Here is a 24,097-nt window from a genome sequence, read left to right as displayed (position 1 = left end):
CCTCCGGGAGGGCTCACTTGTCCCCTAATGAAGCCAAATTCAAATTCACAAGATGCAGTTATTTAATTAAATGGGTTCTTCTGTGGAAGACAAAATTTAATGAAAGTGTGTTTCCCATAATCTTGCTTATGATGGAAACACAACCTAATTACTGGAGTCATCAGTTGTTTACTTCATTAAAGGTTCCAAATCATAACTTCACCTGTTGATATAAACTGACCCTGAACCAGTGGCCTCTATAGATGGAAATATAAAACTTTGTGCAGCAGAGTGTATGTGACATTTCTGTTATGTGTCAGGGGAGAACATCTAGGAAGAATGAAAGATGAAGTGTGAGCAGAGTGTAAAGAAAATGCAGTTTTGTGTCAAAGACGAAATTTAAAAAAAACAACCTGAAGACATGAGTGAGTTTTCAGTTTTATTGATATACACTACTTTAGAGCCTACATTATGATGCAAGGTTTTCCCTTTGAATAATTTCAAAAAGCACTGCAGTCTTAAAAATTACAAAAAAAAATTAACATACAAAATATACAAGAAATGACAATACAAGGCTCGGTAAACATCAGCTAAACCTGTATTTCCCTTTTATTTTACAAAACAATTTCATATATGTATGTGAGTATCTAGTGTATATATAGTATGTATATATACACTAAACACTCATACATGACCACAACCTTTTAGGAATGACATCCATTTTAAAGTATCAAAAATAGAGTGGTACAGTCTCTGTTGCTTTACCATCGTGTAAAGTGGGAACATATTGTTCGGTCTTTGGTTGTGACAGAGGAGGACGGCAGGCAGAGTTTTACTGTCAATGCTGGTTTTTCTGTTTTATTTTTTCTTGAAGCTGCACAACCTGCTTTGTATGCAAAAAAAAAAAGGAAGAAGACGCCATCTTCCTTCTCCAACCCACCCTGCCCCCGCTCAAAATCCTAATAATAATAATATTATTCACCGATGTCTCGGGGGAAATCAACTCTGAACAGCATACACAGACACAAGAGTTAAGGCCTCCTAACAGTTTACATAGTGACGTGATACTCTCACTTTCTGAATGTTTTATTTCTCCTCTTATTTACTTGACGTTACAAATCTCATTTCTCATATTTCACATTTGCTTCTTATAGTTTGCATAGATTAAATACGCACGTGTGCTTCTGTTGTTAAAGAATAGGACTCTTTAAATCCCTGTCTTCTGTACAGCATATTTGGTAGAAACACCGACCATCCACACACACACGCACACACACACACACACACATAGCCGAACCTATTAAGATGCTCGCGCTGTGTCCTCGACGAGGCTGATCGGACGAATGCAGGGCGCTAACAGCAGAATCAGCCCAGCATCTACAAGTCTACAGTCTACTTCTATAGGCATCAAGGTCTTTTTTTGTCGTGTTTTTTATTTTAAAGGCATCAGGCAGAATTTTAAATGCATAGCAGAATCATTTTCACCTGGAAAACGACTTCACACTATCGTATGCGACGCTCGTCGGCTCTCGCAGGCAGGAGCGTCATTGTCAAGCTTAAGGCAAAATAAAAAAGAAGAAGCCAATGGAAATCGTCAAATCAGAATCTGAACCCGTCCATACACACACTCGTCAGGTGTGTGGAATATACTTTTTTTTTTTTTAAACAAATCAGGATTGTGTTATTGCTGCCACACAGGCACTGCGTATATGTCAGAACAGGAAACCAGACTGAATATGTCGCACTGTTCAGGACGAGACTTTGATTGTGAACAGCAAATATCGATTGTTGCAAACCGAGGGGAATGTGGAAGACCCCGTCACATCCAGATGTTGCTCTCTGGACTTTTGGGATTTTACCTTGTTCATTACAGAAAGGGAGTAGAAGGGCGGAGGAAACACAAATATATATATATATATATATATATATATATTTATGTATAAAATACTTTCAAAACTTGACTCATCCTACAGTTTGTCACCTCAGCTGTTGTCACAGCTCTGGTGCCTGTTACTTAATCGAAGGCACACAAGGTCCCTGGGAGATGTCGGGGGGGAGTTAGTGCATGAAGAAGAAATGTCAGAGGCCAAGATCGTCCGTCTCTGTGGATGAATGAAAACACTTTTCTGTAACATGGAACAAACGGGCGTCTTCAAAATATCTGGGAAACAAAACAGGAGGGTTCACTCAGTCCTGAATCCCCTCGTCAGGATTCATGAAAATTCTATCCAGAGTCGTACCATCTGTTTATGGAGTAATATCAAAGTCAAACTCAAAGCCAGCTGTGCAAAACAACGAAAACAAAAAGCTTTTGCTACCATTCAAAGCTGCTAAAAATGTTAATAAGGCATTTGTTCAACGTGATGCTGAGGAAACAGAAGGGGGGGGGGTGTCATGTACAGATATCTACACGGCTGCAAAGGTTTCTAAAAGTTGTGGAATGTTGCAGATCCCATAACCAGCACCAGGGGAGCTGGTTTCTCTCTGCCAGGCTCCTGCACACCAGGGCGTTCATATTTGTATTATTTAAAAAGGGAGAAAAGAAAAGCAGAGTGGAGTTTTACTGAATCTGACAGTTTGGTTTGGTTTGGTTTGAAATTTCAACGATCAAATTTCACTGTTAATAAATGTTTCCAGGTCTAAATTCTCCAGGTGTGATCACCTCATGTTGTGCTCAGTCCACTGCTGTTTGTAAAAAAATGCTGTCGGAGGAAATCCTGAAGGGACGTCTGAATCGCAGCTGTGACGTCGTGATGGTCGATGCTGGTGAGAGTCACGGCGAGTGAGAGTCTTGTCTCCGCTGCAGAAACGTGACTCCTAAAATGTGAGTGCTCGGAACTCATGACGAGAGCTGATTGGTCGAGAGGAGAGGGCTCACATCTCGACACCTGAGGAGTGACAGGAGAGCTGCTCCTCGTTATTCTCCAACCAGTTCACCCTCAGTTTAAAAATCTACGTTGCTGTTTTCTCCTGTTCTTCTTCTTCTCGGTTGTGAGATCTGTGTCTGTGTTTCTTTGAAAGGACAAAGTGTTCAGTATTAGATGAGACAGCGTCTTCTTCTCAGGCTGGTGGGGCTCACAGAATCAACAACCGCAGCCTCGTCTCCTCCTCCTCTCTCTTGTCCCGTCGATCACAGGATCAGGACCTCGGCTTAGAAGCGTCCATGTTGGAGCTAGAGGTGGGGGGGGGGTGCGCAGGGTGCCTGAGAGAGGGGCTGAGCTATGACTGGTTGTGTGCTGATGGAGGACCATGAGCGCTGGGGGACTGGGACATGTCTCTGCCGATGATTTCATTCACTGTGAAGACAAAAACACACAAAAACCCAAAAAATGAACAACCTGGAAGTGACTTATATTTGCTTTTTCTACATTTGCTAGACTTCTCACTAGGTCGAGCAGATGGTCCCATGTTACACCCAGAATGAAGTCTCTTCACATGAGAGAATTCAGTTTTAAATTCTCACTCTCACATATCGATCAGCCCCCTACACGTCCAACAGATCTACTCCACCCTTAATCTGCTCGCTCTCTTAGATCTGACAAATGAAATCACTGAGGACTTTGTGGTGGCAGGGCTTTTTAACATCAGCACCAAAGTTGTGGAGTGAACTCTGAAAGTTTTTCTGACTGTGAACATTCAGTTAAAAAAACCGTTAAAACCATTCTGGTGAATTATGTACCAGGTCTGTGTCTCTCTGATCCAGCAGAGGGCAGTGTTGTTCCACACGAGTTCCTTACGCGACCGAGAGCTCAAAGTGGAAAAACTCAAGAGTGTCAAACCCAAAGGCCACAAAGTCACAGCTCTGCCGTGAGCTCTAATAACTCCTGACAGAACAAATGAGAGCAACTATTCCATTCACTAAATGTGCCCGTTCAGACCTTTGTTTGAGTCCAACAAATGTTACCAGCGGTAACCGCAGCACGCTGACCCCTGTGAACACACTCTGACCAGCGGGGGCTGTCCTTTACCTCATTAGAGCTGTATTGGTGCCTCAGTACATTTCCTCAGGCCTGTTCATGGGGTTCGTGAGCTTGTTTAAAAAAAACAATCCATTGTTAAAAAACAACATGCTGCCGAGGCCACAGAGGCACAGCCAGGTTCATTACTCCACCGACTCGCTTAGAGCCGGATTTTAAACACATAGCACACAACTCTTTATTTCTTTCTGTTTTCAAGCCAGCGTGCGTTAATGTTTTAGATCTGCAGCCTCCATTCAGTTTTCACACAGGGACCACAAGACGCAGCATGGAGCTGGTAAAAAAAACTGCAGCCGCCAAGTAAATCAACTTCAGTCACTTTGACGTGGTGAGGAAAGATGCGAGGAGGGAAACGACAGAGAAAACATTTGGAATTCATGGAAAATATGATGTGAATGTTTTTCCTATTGTAAAGTGGTGAATGTGAGAGGCTCTCGTCCTGTGAGGAGCTTTCTGTTTTAAAGGTGACGCTGATAGGTCATAGCACACGATTCATTCCAGGCAAACTGGTTTTGGAGGGAGGGAGCGTGCAGCAGAGACCTTTAGACCAGTTTGACACCAGGCCTGCAGGCCTGTCTGTACACGACAGTCGCAACAAAGCTCCTCTCTCTCCACCACCTACACGTCGGTGTGTATTTGTGCAACTGCGTCGTAAATCCCACGTTCCCCAGGTCGTAATTAAACAAATGTTTTACTGTTCGTCTCTTTTCTGAAAAGGTGGCAGGAGGTGAGTCAGTCCTGCAAAGACGTGCAAGTGAACGCAGCTGACATATTTTCAGAAGAAAAAGAAACCAGATTCAAATTTTATGACGCACACAGTGACTTGAATTCAGAAACATCTATTTAACAAATGTACTGAATAAGAATGTGACTTCAACCTCATAAGATGAGTAAAATATCCTATTACTATAGAATACTAGTGTTATTTTTACATTTAAATTATTCTGTTGCACTTTGTCTTCAACTCTCCCTCAAACTTCATCGCGCAACACATCATTGATTCTTCACCGTCTCTGTGTCTGTGAGAGTTGGTACAAGTTTAGTGGTTTTTTTATTTGTGTTTTGTGCTGCTTGCTTTTGTCTGTCTGTGTCTGGCCACCATCACTCACATCATCCTGTTAGCGTGGGAGGCTCTTCCTTTCCCATGTCAACCATGTTCACACACACACACACACACATATTCAGCACCACCACACACTCATGAGGTGACACTGTGACTATCAAAGCAAACATATTTACCTCTGTATGTAGAAGCCTGAGCTGTAACATCCAAGTCAGACAGTTCAGTGGTTTTTCAAATGATTTCATTTGTGAAATTAAATTGCGATGGACAAATTATAGACCATTAAAAGGGTACGACCTTTTCAAAGAAAGTGTTAAACTGCGCTAAAATTAACAGCATCTTACACCCGTTAGAGAATCACTGTCCTAGCGAAGCGGTGAAATAAAAAAGCCTACGCTAACTTCGTGTGATTTCCCTGAGCATCAGAGAAATGTCTAATGATTAACTCCTAACACAGTTAAGATAGAAAACACATAAAAAGTTTAGAATTTCAACTAAGATAAATTACATTTCCAGGCTGATCATGGAGCAATATTTCTGAGCCTCCTGCACTGGTGAAATGTTCTTATAAACCTCTGCAGCACAGTTGAATCGTGAGGGGTTAATCTGAACACCACAGGAATATGAGCAAACGCATTGTGAACGATGAAGTGGGCGTCTGCGAAAAAAAAAAAAAAAAAACACATGTCACTTTCCGCTGTACTGATCAGATTGTTGCAGAGGCAAACATTAACCTATGGACTGATGATGCAGCTCAGGGGAGACGCACCACAGGCTAATTAGCATAAAACAACCTGAAAACACTATGATTCGATCAAGTGCAACTTGAAACTAATCCCTCTCATCTGATTCACTCGGTTTTCACATTTAAAAAAAGGTTTCCCCACACAATCTGTCAGAAAACCCTCTGAAGCTTCAGTCTCGACGTTACAGTTGTGTTATTGCTCTGTTTGGCTGTTTGAAAAACATTGTGCGTATACAAAGGTCTGATATTCTTTTTTCTTTTCTCTCTGGTTGTCAACAACTTGTGAGAAACTGATGAAAAATGGAAAAAAGAAAATTGGGACTGAGAAGGAAAAGCTAAAAATAAAAGCACAAACACCATAGAAAAGTTCAGTTGTTTGACTTTTTTTTTCAGTAAATGAATTTTCCCGTCGCAGTGAGAAACAGAGAATCTATACTTCAGATACCGTCATTCAATTTCATCTGCACACATCAATGATCCGAGGTGTGAGAGGGGTTTGAATCGACGGCCTGTGACGAGTTTCATAAGCTGACAGAGTTTTCTCAGATTTACTGGTATTCTTCATGAATGTACAGCAGAGAGCTGATGATTCAGTGCTGCCTGCTGTGCTGAGTGAGGCTCTGAATGACTGCAACCGATGGGAGATCCTCTACTAATGACTGGGCGGGGGCCTCCCTAGTCAAAATATACATCTGCAGTCTGACTACTAGTACTACTACTACTATCAGCTTCTATGTCATATAATCAAGATGGCGGTACACAGGGACGCAGCGGCCTTGCTCTCGTCTGAGTGGTGTTGTGTTCTGTTTGTTTTGTCAGCATGTTGTCTAAATATCATTGCACAGTGTGAGGAGGCTGCACTCACTCCCTCACCAGTCAGGTCAGCTCTTTGTTTATTCATTCTGAATATTTGGTTTCTGTTAAGAATATTTGTTTCTCTGTTTGTGTTGTCAGTTAAATTAGGATCCACTTTAGTTGATAAATGCATTTGTTTAAATTAATATATTTTCATTCAAATATTAGTTTCATTATTGGTGGTTCGCCTTGATCTCTCATCATGTTTTCTTTGAGGTTCACTTCCTGGGTGAGGCTGGTGCTCATGAACACCACATCTCCACCAGGTGGTTTCAATGTGGACTAAAGCATGTAGGAATGAGGAATGGGGGGAGGGAGCAATTGATTTTCTTTTGTATTGTCTTTTTCTCCTAGCCTTAAGTAATATTAACTCTAGCCTTAATAATTTGTTGTAGAGTTATTTTACTCTTTCATGTATTCATTTAAAAACACTTTATTAATATTCTTGTTTGCTTTAATTATTTTCATTTTACCTTTTCTATTTAAGGGATGGCTTTACCCAAACATATAAAGAGCTACTGTTTGAAGCATTCTGCCATGATTGTCTGTGGGCTGGGGACCTTTCTATCTGTCTGTGAGTTTTTGTGTATTGATGCCATGTGTCTTTATCTTGTGAGAAAGTAAACCAGTCCAGTTCCTGGACTTGTGGTTCATTGTTGCACTTCCATTCTCCCAGACTGACTGCTCACATCCTTAAGTTTGAGTTTGAGTTTAAACGGTTGAAACATCTATCCCTGACAAACAGCTGTGCAATGACAATAAAGGCAATCTATTCTATTCTTCTTCCTCCTGTGAGCTAAAGATGTTTATGAAAGTGTCCTCGTCCTCAGGTCCACACCTCTAAAAATGATGGGACATTTACTCTAACTGTGACTCATGTGCTCCTCACAGGGTCCATTTCTCCAAGTTGTAAAGTAGGTCTGACTACGTTGTGTTCATGTGCTTTGGAGTTGCAATGTGGTAAAAACACACTGTGAGCAAAATGTGTTGTATTCATGTGTTTGGAGCCGTGACACCATATTCTAATATCTGCATGGTAATGCAGAGCAAAGCAAAGGGATCAGGTGTGACAGATAATAAATCATTTCAAATGTACACTGTGTTAGCTAAAATGTAGATGCAGGAAGTCACCGTAGTGTACCATTTGACAACTTCACATTAAAAGCTACTATTTAAAGCTGATTGTAAAATTATGTTAATTGGTTTATAGGTGATGACTTCAGAAACAAGACAACTCGTGCGCCAAAATTTTGATTTGATTTTCCCAGAGTTGTTCTTAAAGATTAAGTTCACGTGTATTTTCCCAGTCTTTCCATTTAATCTGACAGCACATGAATGCACAATCTGAACAGCTTGATGAATTCACTCATCTGCCTTCCAGTGCAAAGAAGGCAGGAGAAAGCTTGAATCTCTGAACTAGGGGTTAGTTTGGTTAGTTTTTTTTTTGTTTTTTCGTTAAGTTAGTCACTTGATGCAACTGACTGGCATCAGTCAATCAGGAACAAGAGTGAGGGTGTGATTGAGTAATGTCATTACTGAAGTGCGTGCCCGTAGAGGTACATTTAAAAGATTTCCATAATGCAAAGCAGAAGTGAAGTGGGCTGATGGACATCCAGTACGATAAACACATCAACTGTCGAAATGGAAAACGGGTAATTATCATAACCGACAGACTGAGAAGGTTCCCTGAACCAGGAATAAAAAACAAAAACAAAATGAGTCTGGCAGAGCAGCTTAGGCAAATAAATGGGAGATGGAGTGATTCTTGGGTCCAGTAAATGAAGACAACATGTCACAATGGAAAACATTTGTGCAAAGGGAACAGAACGAGGCAAGACTTGGTTTGCCTGCATGAGGGAATATCAAAGCACACAGTTTCCATTCTCAGCGCCCTGTTATGACACGCATACATCTTCACAAAGTAGGAGAGCAAACCTAAAGTAAAAATCCACCGGGCGATCAATCGCACACATTGGAAATAGATTGTCATTTGATGGAATCTGGATAGAAATCCTCCAGGTCTGCTCAGTTAAGTCTTTTCTGGTTCATACTGCTCTATGACCTTCTTCTGTTCCGTTTCAATTTCCCTTTTGGAGTTGGTGAATGAGTGGGTGAGGGCACAGAGCACACCGGAGAGGAGAGGCTCATTAAAAAGTCAGTTTCTCAAAGTCCCACATCTCTGTGAATCATCGGTGGATTTCCCTTCTCTTCTGATCTTAAGTGATTCACAAGACTCGCTACTTTAAGCCCCGAGAGTAGCGGCTCCACTGAGCTGATGACCACAGCACCAGGCTTTATAGGGGAAACCAACAGAGCCCGAATGGCTGCCTGGGGAGATCGTCAAAGCCTTCTACAATGATTTACTTTCTGAAAGACTTATCAGCAGAGAGAGCGAAGCAGATGATAACAAAAACATAGACTGTGTGGATAGAATATGCGACATGACTGCTCCCAAACGTGAAGCCAGAGCATCTCGATCGCCACCTGGTGTCTAAACCCTGTCTGCTCCATGTTAGTGAATACGATTTGGACCAAACTAAAACTTCAGAGTATATGTTAAATAAATGTTTATCAAAGTTGGTTTTAAGTCATTGATGTGATTGTGATGATGCACTGTTCATATTTATTTACAGTCTCGGATGAAAGCAATATTGATTTTTCTTTTCTTGGCATTCAATGTGTGATCAGATTTATAAAGAAATGTTCTTTTGTTTTTACACAACAGCAGATATGCAAATAATTATTATTTTTGTTTTCTATGATTTATTTGCTCTATAAATATATATCAGTGAGATAAGTATTACCTATACCTACACCATCTTTGAGAAACTTATTTTATGTTTACTTTTTAATTTGGTTCATGCCTCCTTGGCAGAGGTAAGAGTGTGGTCCCGAAGTTAATGATACTTTCTGCAATACAGTGATATTAAACAAGATCCGATAGCGTCTTAACAGTAACACGCTCAGGTGACTCACCAAAAACACCCAAAAATGTACTGTTTACACACACACACGCACACACACACACACACACACACACATTTCAGCAGCTCTGCATATACTGCGTCAGACTGAAATCTACTTCACCACACTCTGTCAAGTCCTTGTTTGTGCACTATGAAAAATGTGGTGACACGTATTCATTTTGCAGTCAAGCGCTGGCGCTCAATGCCTGGCTGACAGGCACAAATCAATATTGACACTCAGGAAGTGCAACAAGAGCAGCCAATACAACAAAAAGAACTTGGCAAATTGCAGATTATGGACAGCGCTATTACTTTTAATAAAAACCTGGCAAATGTACATTCAGAAACATGAACTAAGAGTCAAGTTCTCTCTCATCCCCACTGAGGAGTTTCCAGGCTTTCCTCCTGTCTGAAGAAAGAGGCAGCACTGGCTCAGTCTCCTCCACACCAGGTCGCAGCCTCTGCCAAGACCTCTGCATTACACTCTCTAAGACCTTAATTGTATGGAAAGATGACACAGAAAGCCAGTTTCCCCTTGTTTAAGGGGAAAAGACCAGCAAATGTTTGCCATTGTTTTTAACGAGCAGAAGCATTTCATGGAAACGTATTTTCCTTCCACTGTTGTTTTTTTCTTGTCATCAAATCAGGAGTTCTGTGTTATTACTCTGTTATGGTTGGCTAACTGTAGCAGGAAACCTCTGACTAAGATGGTCCTATACACACACGAAAAAACCACACACTGATGGTTTACATCGGCTTGTTTCACACAAGTAACCCTGGTTAAATGAACTACAGTTATGTTTACATGTCCTCCTGGTTGTGTATACACACAGGTTTCAGATTCATAAAGAGCTAGTTTGTCTGATTCAATGTCACCAGTTGAATCACATGTTTCATGAAAAGGCCGCTCAGCCTGTGCTGACAAACATTCAGTGCTTTTACATTTGATCAAATATGGTTGGTGGTCGCTAAAATAACAATTACTGAAGCAGGTGCATTTGCAGTGAGGGAAAATTCAAATCAACTTTTCTGTCCTTTCCAAAGGGAAAAAATGTGTCTCAAGATCATTTCTAATGGTAGCCAATGACAATAGGTCATTTCCAAGTCTAATCTCATGTTTAATTTCATTTGGGATGAACCTGACTCCCAAATGGGCTCATATTTCTCTCTACCTGTCAAAGCTAAATCCAATAATTCACTGACATTTTCTCTGTGACCTGGTCGGCCAACTCCTGAGAGAAATATCCAAGTCTTTTTTGGATTCTCTAAATTTGGCCTCTTCACCAGTCACTTGTTTTACTCATTTACGGCTCTCAGCCATCTGACAGCATGTAGGGAAGCATACGGTCAGAATGTGGGCAGCTGAGGTAGACTTAAAGCTGTGGCTTGGCTACACTGATGAGCCTTTAGCCTGCTTGTCGTGATGTTGAATCTATAGTTAAATTACTAATACTTCTCTCATTTCTGTCTGCTAAAGATGAAGCCCCAGTGAGCAGCCACTTAGCCTAGCTTAGCATCAAGACTTGAAAAAGAGGGCAACAGCTGGTCTGGCTCTCTCCTGAGGTAATCCATCAACACACTGGCACCGCTAAAACGTACTAATTAACACGCGATATATTGTTAAAACAGCATGTTGCAGTTTTACAGGGGCCGTCATTGACTGCTTCCCATCAAGTAATAGTCTGAGACCCATAATGTGAATTTTTTACAGTTATTTTTTAATGGATTGGACAGACCTTGTTAACTGGAAAGCTTTAGAGGTGTTGGTAAGTGGTTTCTGTTGCCTTTATAGGAAGCTAAGCTCTTACTCCTTATTTCCAGTCTTAATGCTAAGGTAGGGTAACTGGCTACTGGCTGGGGCGACTTCCTTAGCAGACAGATATGAGAGCAGTATTGTTTTTTTACAGGTAGAGCAGGTTGATGGCTAAGCTAGCTGTCGCCTCAGTCTATTTCTACCATTTCTACACAGTCTGTGCCTTAGCAAAGACAGAGGAGTAGAACAAAAAGTGTATTTAAAAGATGCTGCTTTGTATATTTGAATACATCTAGAGAATAATGTGTGTCGTTTCCTGTGTGTATGTGCGTTTGAGTCCTTATCATTCCAATGTGGGGGCTCGGCCTGTTCTTAACCCTCCAAGCTGTGCCCGTAGTTTGAGGCAGCTGTGCACTTCTACAGTAACTGCTTACACGTACACACATATAACCACACCTGTTTCATACTCTGTAAACACAGGCCCGGTGTGATCTGATCACAAGTGGACAGCTCTGAGTACGTCAGTTCACACCGGGGATAACAATACTTTGTCTCCAGTGACCACTTGTGCTCACATCTCACGTCCTTGTTATATGCAAATAAACACATACATCATTTCTGTTCACCAAGAAAAAATTTGGCAAGCTTTTAGCCAGTGAGATGATATTTTTTCCAAGGCAATACCTGATAAAATCATGTGTATACATTATATATCGTAAAAAGTATGAAATTATCCACTGCACACTTCACTAATCTCAAATGCCAAGTATATTTCAGATTGAATGTCTCGGCTGAGTGACCCTGCAGTGGGGTAGGATCCTGAACTTGTCTGTCCATCTGTCTGTCAGTCTGTCTTCTCATCTCCTGTGTCTCCTGCTTCTTTACACACACACACACACACACACACACACAGACACACAATGTACCATCTATATGTGTGTGTGTGCACGTCTCTCTTGCACACACAAAGACACACATCTCAAGCATGCTCTGGTGTGCGTCACCAGGGCCATCTGCTTGCTAACCAGAACAGTTTTCTACACACTAACATTTGTATTTCCCCTCGTGCCGGCCGCTGACTCAAATCTGTGATACAACTGCAGAAGTTTATTTCATGTATGATGAATTTTAGGGATACTTCATGTTTTTTAATAGCAGAGTGACAAGTTGCACTGGAAGTAGCTTCAGCATGACCAAATAGGGAAGCTCCAATGACACCATGTCATTTAGTAACTATCTGTCACCTGCCCCAAATTGTCACAGTTGACCAGCCCCTCTCAAATAATTTAACGCCAGTTCCTTTCTCTGACTATGAAAGGAGGAAAGTGATGGTGAAACACCTCACTATATCCGTTTTCAGACATGATCTCCTGGTAAAATCCGGAGAACTGGCTATGGAGTAGCAGAAGGAGACAGGAAGTGACGTATTCATTCTGCTGTGTAGATCACGTGATTTTGTTGACAGCACCCCAACAAGTCTCTTGACATCTTCGTCTGCGTCTTCTAAGTGTGTGACACCACGTTTTCACCGTGAGATTTTTTTTCAGTTTTGCGTCTGTCACTTGCTCACAGTAAATCCAGTAGGGGATCTCCTCCGTTTTTCATCGACTTTTTAGAGACTTTATACTAGGAGGTCAGGCTGGATGAAGTCCGTAGAAACTACAGAGCATCTCTCTCTGAGATTTGCATTCACACATGCACCACCTCCAAAGAAAATACGGAGGAACTGCAGAGTTCAGTGCATGTCTGAAACCAGCTTTAGCTATCAAGAACCAGGGAATACATTCAAACACTTACATCTAAAGGCCAAAGAACAGGCTGTCGCGATCAAATGGGACAGTCTCTGGCAGGTCAAAGGTTTGCCTTTATTGGGAGAAGCCCAGGACACAAACACCAGGAACACGTTGAGCACTTGCTCCTATCCCAAAGAGAATGGAGGTGGGTGAAATGCCAAATATCCCACATTGGGAAATGTGTAGGTTGACTCCACCACCTGAGGCTGGGCTGGGTCACGGGCTGACCTTGGCAAGCCCTGGAGAAAACTGCAAGCAGGAAATGTGTATGGAAAAACCCTGGAGACACTTACATACTTTGCTATGATTAAAGTCACAAAAATACTTATTTCCAGTGAAATAAACATCATTCCCTACCTTAAGTAGTGATGAGAGAGACCATCCAACACCATCAGAGAAACCAGTGGCATGGAAACCAGGAACTTGTAGCATGTACCCTTCATGAATTGACAAACTAATGAATACTGGCCTAAAGGCTTATCCCTACTGCGCACATGACATGCTGAGATGGCTGCTAAGTACACTTTAATTGTAGAAAAGGCCTTTCCCCATCAAGCAATTCCTGCTTAACCACTGAGCACTGACAAGAAATGGTGTGCCTTGAGTAACACCACTGCCATTTAGCATTGTAAAAGGAGCGAGTAATAGCCAATTCATGCTTCTGTGTCGAAGCTATGTCGTAGCCCTATGCCGTACCCTGACGTGCACCTCCCCAAAAATCAGACTACATGTAAAGGCATCGCAGACAGCAAGAGCTGTGAGTGGTCCGCCTGGTAGCATCGCATTTCCGGCAGACTCTGCGCCATTTTTGAATGAAGTTAAAGGAACAAACACAGATCACATCTTTCTTTTCTATTTTTGCAGGTCTTAAATATAAAGTAATTGCTCTTCAACATCTATCAGGTTCAACTCCGACTCACATTCACCTCCGCAAAACTATGAATTCTCTGCCCTGTGCGCAGGCTACGTGCGTACCTACGGCGTTGCTTTGACGCAGAAGCATGGATTGGGCTTAAGGGATGTCCTGACTGATGTCAATGATCTGCCCTGGCAAGCATGCAGCGTTCAAATTGCAGTCAGGCTTAGAGCGCTGTCTGGTCTTGGTGCAGCTGGTAGATCTCTCCATGCACCGGGGAAAGAAGATCCCTGTGCACGGGAAGAGAGGCTGTATTATTTCTGCAACCTCATTCCTGGATGACCACTGTTGCGCTATCAGGATTGGTGGAGATCAGAGTTTGGCCATAGGTGAACTAGCCTGAGCTAACTGTGTACTGAGTTTGCTTGCTGTGACACGTAAACAGAACTCCAGGCACTTGGCTCAGCTAACAAACTGATGCTAACTGAGACTTTTTAAGCTTACAATTAGTTATTATAGTCAGAGGATATAATACTACAAAGTCAACAGCAAACTGGGAACAAAATATTCATTGACCTGAACATGGATGTGGATTATCACGTGTAACAGTACATCTTGTAAAAGATTTACTCTGCAAATCCAAACAAGCCATGAGTTGCGTTTTGGGACATAATCCCCAGTGGGTTGTCTGCGTACTGTTGAGCAGCTAACCAAGTTAGCCTCGATTAGCTGAGGGAGCTTACATTGTTTGTTCACTGGAAGAAATGACCGTCAGTCCGAGTGGTATCAGTCTAGAATATTGTGTATAACAACTTTCAACAGCCAGCATATATGTGCATCTTTTATGCTTTATGAATCTATCTCTCTATTTTGGTACGTTTGTCCATCCTGATCTGTCTGTCTGTCAAACTTGGGTAAATGTGCTGCGACCTCCTAAAACTCAGAGCTAAGCTCTGCTTCGCGACTTCAAAATATGGCCTACAGAGCTGGGCTGGCACAGAAAGCTATTTTTAACCACAGGCTCAAAGGGAGAGCTTACATTCCCGGCTGAACCGTGTCACTCACAAACTTTTCTCACACTTCTTGAGTGTGAGTGCAGGCAGCTACTTTCACAGTGTCTGTGCCTGCATGACAGCCGAAGAGACTGACTCAAACCGAGCTACTGCATAATGTGTTAAACATATTTATAGTGTTCCGTGGTTATACATGTAATGCTGTGAACAATGAGGCTGAGAAGGGCTTTGTCATCAGGCTTTTTAACACAGACTACATGTTTAAAGTGTGTGTACGCATAAGTATTACACACTGATGAATGGTCATGGTCTTTCACACATGACTTATTGACAATGGCCATGTGTTAATTAGGCTGACCCTTGCTAACACCCAATATCACACCTACCTGACACAGCGTCAGCGGGCTGTTTATTAACCCTAAACCTTTAGAACCTTCATTTGAATATGGCACAGGGGTTAACAAAACCAGACAAGGCTCCGAATGGTAGATAAGGAGGTAGACGATTTAGAAGAGCTTAAAGGAACATATCTTCAGTGAAAAAGTAGAGTTCATGGTTGAGAAAAAAAAAGCTGCTAAATGCATGTGCTTATTACTTCATGGTTAATTTTGAAGTCAACAAGTTCTTCTGAGCATCCTAATTTGAGCTGTTAACACATGTACACACACACACTTGCATACGTACAGCTACACATAGGTTGTAATTACTGCAGCAGAACACAACTGTAGCATTTGTGCTCTATCATAAGAGGCACAAAAGGATGCAATCCTCTCCCTCTCTCAAAAAACACAAAGCTGTGTTTCCAAGCTGCAGATACAGAAGCTTTAAAATGATACCCCTTTGATGCGACAGTAGAGTTATCAGTCCTATTCTGTCTATGATACCCAATACTAAGTCACAGGACCCCCTCCCCCAGTAATGAACCTGTGTGCACAATACTGCGCTGCAATGACAGATGACACGCTATCGCCGTTATCGGACATCAAGGTTTCAGCCCCTTGAAAATACAACAACTGGCGCACTGTATTGTTTTACATCATCAGATACAAATTTATCTTGAGAGCCACATATCGTAGGGTAAATTTAATCCCTCAGCGGCCGCTTGTTTTAGACTGAAAATGAGATTGATCGCAGATGGGTGTGCTCTAAATATCTCTAAAAAAAAGGTGAAGAAAGAAAATGTGATAATGAGAGCAGGAACACTGGGCTGACAGAAAACTGTGGAATGACAGTAACACAGTAAGAAAAATACAGTGTACAGAGCTAAAGTGGTTGTAAACAGGGCTTCTTTGTCTAAGGTTCACCTTTTCTTTATTAATTGTTTTAAATTGTCTGTTTCTAATGACCTTGTATCTGTCTCTGTGTGTGAAAGCCCCCATGAAATTCAAATTGGAAACAGTTTAAATATTCATCAGCAACCTGCTTTTTCTTTTTCGCATATTTAGTAAAGAAGGGAGGTAGTTCGAAAAACTTTTTTGAAGCAGGCTTACCATCATCCAGTGTGATGTCCTGCAGGCCGATAGAGCGGAAGGTGGGCTCCCTGTCCTCTGGCTCCTGCTTGATGTTCATCCTCTCGCCGTCCGATGGGAAGGGCCCCTGAGGGCTCAGAGGGTGAACCAGAGGGCCCACTGATGCAGGGGATAGGCTGGCCATGACTGGACTTGTAGCCTGCGGAGAAGGCTGCTGTTGAAGAGGCCCCAAAGGACTGCCGCCTGAAGTAGGGGAGGAGGAGGTGGGAGACTGGTAGGGCAGCGAGTGGAGCTGAGGGGAGGAAGGCCCGGAGTGCGGAGAGGGGATCATCCTTGGTGGAGGTGCGCTGGAGGGTGTGGGGCAGGAGGCTGACCTTTGACTTACCGGGTGGTAGCCCAGAGCCCTCTGCAGCTGGGAGGAGTGCTGCCCCACAAGGGGGTGACAATTGGGAGAAGAGACCTGGGTTGGATTTGGAGAGCAGTGATAGCCTGCAAGTGTGTGGAGATGTGGAGATGAGGGCGTAAGCAGGGATTGCTGACTCTGCGGAGACCCAGCAATGGGGTTAGTGCTTGAAGAGGAGGGAGCTGATGGCGAGGAGCAAGGGGAAGAGGGGTACACCATCCCCAAACCCATTGGGTGTGATGCTGCAGTGGGGCTCTGCTGAAAGGGCATCCTCTCATAGCCCTGAGGAGGAAGGCTGGACTGGCCATTGAAAGGCAGGCTATGACCATGACCGTGGCTGTGCTGCATAGGCTGGTAGGAGGGGCAGGGAGGAGAAGGAAGAGGAGTAGGAGCAGAGCTCGGGTGGAACGTCATGTGGCAATCCGCAGGGGGGTGGTGCAAACTGCGACTCTGGAGGTGAGACAGGTGCTGGAAAGATGGGGAGCCCAGGGAGGGGCAAGGGGCCTGCAGGGGCAGAAGGCCCGTTCCAGAGCCTGCAGCCAGGCCATGAGGGGAGCTGGACAGAAGGTTATCTGTTGGGTGGCCCTGCTCAGGAGAAGGCAGCTGGGTGCGCACCAGACTGGCAGCATGTGCCAGGGGCATGGACATAGGGGGTATTGCAGGATGGTCCAGCTCTTCCCTGTGCTCCTGTTTCACCATGACTATAGGAAACAAAGAGAGGAACAGAGAGGTGAGGAAAGAAAAAACAGACTGTCAGTTATGTCTATCAATCAAACACGACAAGACGAGACAGAAAAGATAATATATAGATTTTTTGACTGCCTTTTAACATAGTCAGGGTCACTGCTACAGTATTTTTTCTCCAGGTGAAGTGGACTTAAACAAAAAAAGACACAACCCCACCACCATTTATTCTCTCAATCTGTTGCTTCAATGGTGAAATAGTGTGTCCAGTATTTTGAAGTGGGTCTCCTTCCAGATTAAAAAAAAAAACTGAGTGACATTCTGATAATAAATGGGGCCATTCCCTTTTACTGCAACAGCTCTGTAACCTATTTCCCAATCTGGTGCCTTGTGACAGTGATTTTATTTTTATCTATCTCTGAATCAGAGGGAGAGCATATGTTGTCAGTCTGGGTGCCATCAAGGGAAATGTCGTAGGGGAAGAGGATCTGAATACCCTCCAGCCCAGATCAGACCAACAGAACAAACAAGTTCACTGATCGTGCCCTCTACTCACCCTGTCATGCCTCTGGGATCCAGAGGGAAGAGGCACGAAAAGGTCAAACAGGGTGATAATCGAGCCAGAGGGATATTGAGATCAAGAAAGGGGTAATAGGGTGGATATTTAAACATGGTTGTATGTAACTGAGGTCAGCTTGTTAAGAAGTCTCAAAATTGCGCATCAAAATATTGATGCTTGCATGACAATTCACCAATTTCCAAACACAAACAGGAACAAAGGGTATTTTGTTCCTCAATTTTCAGAATAAACATGTAACATTTTTCCAGACAATCTTCTCAGAATTCATCCTAAAATTGGCCCAGAGCATCAGCTCAGCTCAGCTCAGCCCACAACGAAACATTAAACCTGACAGATTAGGAGATTTCTTGCCATAATAAAGTGTGGTGTTCAGGATATTGACACATGTGCTGTCAGCAATGCAGCCTGTCTGACAGAGCAGGGTTATTCTACTCTGCTTTGATTGGCTGCAACAATCTGTAAACGGGGAAAACAGGAACTGCCTGTGTGAGTAGGCGTGCTTGCAAACAGAAAGGCTGGGTGGGTGGAGGGGCAAGGCCGCTTATACACATATACACACACACATACACTGTTGCGGTAAAGCTCAGGCTTTGGATATGTTGCAGAAAATGGTCACATGCTATTATATTCTGCCAACTGTGTTTTCAGTTTGACTGGCTTCAAGAAGAAGAAAAAAACAACAGCAACAATATCAAATAGCAAAGACAGCAATTTGATTTTTAACGAAAAACATTGAGGAAACTTGAATATCAAAATATCATTGAGTTTCCTTTAAATAATTAAAAGAAACCACAACTCAGAGGACACGTGCAGTAAAGTTTCCTGGATAGCAAAAGATTTGCATCATAAAACCTCATTCAAATACAGTACATACGAGGGGGGGGGAGCGCATGAAATTAAGGTTTTAAAAAATAAACAGTTGGCAGGTGTTATTGTTATGCTCAGTGGAAGAGCCCCTTTTACACCACAGCAATGCTTTGTTTGGCAAGAGAAAGAGAGAAATTGGGTTAGCAAAGCCACTGTAGAGAAGTTTGCAACACGACATGCATGTTACAGCTGTCAGTCATACTTCTTGTAACTGGGTATGGAGACTCACTACAGCAGGAAGTAATAAACCCAGAGGAATGCAAAGTAACAACTTACAGAATATTTGTGTGTGTAAGTATCTGTAAAATGAGTTGCAGGGAAATACTGTAGCTAAACAACTAAAAAGAGCATATGTTTGGAAACTTGTCACTTGTTTTGTTTCCATAGGATTTAGTTTTTTTAATTTAGTTTTGCAGATATACAAACTGAACAAATCCAAACATACCTCTATGGCCTTCTTTCTAAAAAATCATTAGAATAAATTGTCTCACCTGAAAGGTAAGTGAAGCGATGTGATTGGCTCCTTTTCCGCTTGCCATTGCAGACATAAAACTGCACCTGCACAGCTGAGCCCACAGTCTTACTGTGGTAGGGGGGAACCTCCACCACGATGCACGACTACAAAAACAATTTGATATAATTTGTATATGCAAAAAATATTTACATACATTAAATGCAAATAAGTTTACAAATAATAAAAATATATTTATTTAAAGTAATTTTTAACTAAGTATTACATATAAAAATGTGTGGAATTACGGTAGGGAATAATAAATAATGTAAATACGTACTCCTTGAGTTTTCTCACGTTTTATTTTTGCCTCAACCTCCCATTGCGGTCGTCCATCTAGTAAAAGGGTTAAAAAGAAAATACACAAGGATAAATGCAAAAGATAGTAATATTCCTAGTTCCATAAATAAGCAAAGACACAACACATGATTAAATATGATCTGAAATCAATTTGTTGTATATGCTACATTTTCCATAATCTCAACTGTCATGCTCATCACTGTTTTATTAGATCAGAGTACATATTCTCATGAGAGATACTGTCACATTCGACAGATAGCATATCACATGTCATATTTTAAAAGACTCTAGCAACTTTCTAGTGCAAACAAGAGTCATTCCTGGCTAATGGCAAAAGGGATAAACTTGTGATGCAGAATAAAACATTTAATCATATCCCTTCTAATTTTGGACATACATGGCCACCTAAATCATTCAGACATGCAACTGAAAACGAATACAATTAAAAACTGATAGCTGACACAAGTACTTAAATACTCAGGCCACACACAATCAGCTATAACTGCAGATTTTTAAAACCCTCTTGAATCACTGTGATATTGTTCTAAGTAGCTGTCTCTGTGGTGTAGCTCTTGTTTAACTATTTTAGCTTTTAGTTTAGTTTTATTTAGTCAGGGTACAGTGCTTTCTTAAACAGACAGGGCTTAAGAACCACATGATGCTTGCGCACACAATTTCAATTTGTTCTGGGGGAACCAAGAGACTTCGACATGATGTAATTTTTAAAGGCCCAGAAGCCCCATGGAGAAAATCTTAACAGCTATTAAATAGTAATCAAATTTCCAAATATCCTGCTGTTTGTCTTACCTAGTTAAAATTACAGAGGGAGCACTGGAATACTTATTTATTTTAAAATGCCTTTACACACTGCCAGGTTTTCTGGCGAGAAAACATCCTTTCCAGTTTTCCTATGAAGGAGCTAATTATTTGGCCAGACATCTTTGGGGCAGCTGCTCGAAGGGAAGCAGTTGGGGCGAAAAACACTAGCAGGCTTGCCGTGTGGTTGAGGGAAATCACAGCTATCGCAGCATTGTGAAGAATAAAAACATTGACAGCGAAGTAAGTACAGAAGAGACTCTCTGTGGAGGCAAATTAAATTGCAGTTTCACGGTGCTCAAATGGTGCAAGTATACTCTGCACCTGCATGGCCTCTTCCTCAAAACCCAAAGGATTCCCCCAAAGACCACTGTCAGGCATCTGCAACATGTCTGCACAGACAGCTGGCTTAAGTGTAGTTTCTAACAAAGTAAGTGCTCAGTTGTGAGCCCTGTCTCTTTTCAGCTTTCTACTCCAGACTCTAGTTTTAGGTTTAACCTAACTTAGTTAATTTTCCTGTCCTGCCCTCATCCTAACATTAGCCTTAGTTGTAGTAATCCACTGCCACATTAAGCAGTCAAAACCCTGAAGAGATTGTCTCTATTGTAAAGGTAGAGCTTAACTTGTGGATGACAGAGTAGTTTTTTCCAATGAGCAAATGACCTTGAATGCCTTTGCAGCTGACATCAGTGCATTATTGCAGTGTGGATTGTTGACATTCAACAGGCAGGAGCAAGGGCCCCACATGCTCTGTCAGACAACAAGCACTGACAGGAACCTCATACCACACTGAGACAATGACTTGGATAATCCAGACAACACGAGTACTCGCCCCAGTCAGAGGGCCGACAAGAGCGTGGACTCACTGCGCCGCATGATCGAACACAAATAAAGACGGTAATTGCTGTTTATGTTATGGCGGTAGACTAACATCTTTCTAAGATCTCGCTGTTGTTAAGCTGTTACGACAGAAACAACAAGGTGACCACTGAGTACAAATGCTGTGTTATTCACTACTCAGGGCAGTCAGTGTTAGAGCCTTTGAAGTCCAGTCTACTATATATTCATTCATACTTAAGTAGATATACTCTATCTATATATCTTACTGTATTTAGAATTTTTTTCTACAATGCCACTTACTATAAAAGCTTCTCAGCCCCTATACCCTTCTCCCTTTTATTTATCTTTCTTTTTTATAGACTTTCCCATCCTCTAAATAAATAAATAAAATAATAACTCAAGAGATTTGTTTTCTCTTCCCACACTTTCCTTGAAGATGAATATCTGGCCACTGGTAAAAGTAAAGGCCTTTCACGTCCACCTGTCAAATCAATCTGAATAAGTAAACTGAACAGTGTAGTATCCAAAAAACTTTGGAAGACATGTCAACTAAACTCTGAGGAACCAAGTGAAGGAAAGGGCAGCACCTGCACTAAAGCACTATATTACATCTGACTGTTTATCTACTTAAAATTAGGATCCCACATGAACAACAACTACCTTGACCTGTGCCAAGTCATTTCTGGAACCATAATCTCTGTGTACTAGCAACAACAGGCCTGTCTCTCCAGCTCCTCATAAATCTACTGTTGTCTTTCAGTTATGAGCGATGGTGGAAAAATATCTGCCATTACCTCTTTCTTTCTTTCTTTCTTTTCTTCCATTCCTGCACTTACTCCAATCAGTGCCTTTCTGCACTAAAGCTGGCGGATTAGTCATGATGAGGGGGATAATTTACACAAACCTAATCAACATCATCTTCCCCCTTCCCTTTCATATTCTCTCTGTCTCCTTCCACAGTCCACTGCCCTTGTGCACCATGGGGCCCAGCTGTCCTCCCTACCCAAGATGCACCTCCCTAAGGTTTCTACTTACTGCTGTGCTGCTATAAAGACTTGACCATCAGCAAGTTGTTTCAACCACATTACTTCTCCATGCCATGCTTCACCTGGTACACCTAAAAGAGCGAAAGACATTCCTACAGGCGGTTTTTTTTTTTCTAGAAAACTTGAAGAGAATGACTCTCACATCACTGCTCAACGTTCTGCCATGTGTGAACTTGATTTTGTTGCTCTACATCGCAATGGTACCTCGGGCAGGCAGAGACTGGCTTCATGAATGTTGTTCATTTAAAACTTCCAGCTATTACATGTGTTTTGATTGTGGACTGGTGTACAGACAAGAAAAAAGATAGGCAGAGAAAGAAGGTTTAAGAAGGTGCTTTTCATCCTGTTTAAAAGAAACAGGATGACAAGCACAGGGAGTTGAACTAAGTAATCTACTAAGACATTTGTAAAAGCAGATATTCAAACAATTTAAGACAAAGACAAAAAACAACGACCCAACAATCTCCACACTGGAGGTGAAAAAAAGCAGTAGATTTTGGTTGTGCAGTGTTTTCCTAAAAGTCAACAGTGAAGTGTGAGACAAAATGTGGGTTCATTGAAAATCATTAAAAAACATAATGGAAAGACTAATAATGAATCTATCTAGTTTACATACTGGATTATTATTAAATTACCATATTAAATGACTATATTTGCCTGTTTTATCATGTTTATGTTGGTTTGTTAAGTGTGGTTTTGGTTAGCCATGACAAGAAGTAATTTAGTAAGTACAATTTACAGTATGTATAACATCTTTCAAGAGCAGTGATGTCACAAAGTACTTCATAGAGGAAATATTTTAATATGTATATGTCCTAAAGACTAATTTAAACAATCCAGTCAATACTTTTTTTTTATTTTTGGGAAATATATTGAAAGTGGACAGTGACAGTGGATGGTTCTTTATTAAAGAAATAAAATAAATACATGTTGATAATGTAGTTTTGTGATAATTTTATAAATATTAAAGTTTTTTATAATATAATATATTATATATAGTATTATATGTTATGTATAAGAAATTACAATGTAAAGTTTGTATCAAGACCATATTCTTCCCCATGAGTCTTTGTCTCACGCTGACTTGACAGACATATATTACTTACAGACATACGGTAAATCTGTTTGACATTTATTAAAATGCCCTGAGAGAATAGAGGACTTGTTGAGGCTAAGATAATGATAGATGTGATCTGAGAACTGAGAACTGACAAACACACAAACACACACACACACACACACACAGGGCTGGTTTTAACAGGTAGTTTGGATAGTTGGTTTTTAATTACAAGATTTTTAGATATTTTTATTCTCTTGTGACAATTTTGAGGAAGAGAGAAAAAAAGACAAGTGAACTGAAGCATAGACACGTATCAACCATGACTCATTAAATCATAACCTTCTGCTGACTTCTGCTGCATATGCAAAATCTACAAAACTCTTCCAACATAGCACATAATTGACACATGAAATGTTTTAGCAGCCCCTCTGATATAGTCTGTCAGACAGAATTTAGTATGATTTTTTTACACATGTACTTGGCAAACACTGTTTCTGCTGCAGTGCTGGTTCAAGAAGAGT

At 41.5% G+C, this 24,097-nt stretch overlaps 1 protein-coding gene across 3 annotated transcripts in view; it reads right to left on the bottom strand.

The window, feature by feature from the left end:
- Positions 1-405: 405 nt before the first annotated feature.
- The window catches only part of nfatc3a (nuclear factor of activated T cells 3a), a 61,380-nt gene continuing 37,688 nt past the window's right edge, over positions 406-24,097 (bottom strand). For all 3 annotated transcript variants that reach the window (XM_020080277.2, XM_020080278.2, XM_020080279.2), the window contains exons 7-10: positions 19,795-19,850; positions 19,495-19,621; positions 16,491-17,573; positions 406-3,275 (exon numbers count right to left, since the gene is read on the bottom strand). In XM_020080277.2, the coding sequence (XP_019935836.2) occupies positions 3,199-3,275; positions 16,491-17,573; positions 19,495-19,621; positions 19,795-19,850 (1,343 nt within the window). In that variant the 3' untranslated portion in view covers positions 406-3,198. The remainder of the gene's footprint in view (positions 3,276-16,490; positions 17,574-19,494; positions 19,622-19,794; positions 19,851-24,097) is intronic.

Source organism: Paralichthys olivaceus, chromosome 1, assembly GCF_024713975.1.
Source record: "Paralichthys olivaceus isolate ysfri-2021 chromosome 1, ASM2471397v2, whole genome shotgun sequence".
Classification (NCBI taxonomy): domain Eukaryota; kingdom Metazoa; phylum Chordata; class Actinopteri; order Pleuronectiformes; family Paralichthyidae; genus Paralichthys; species Paralichthys olivaceus.
This window is presented reverse-complemented; position numbering and strand designations above follow the sequence as displayed.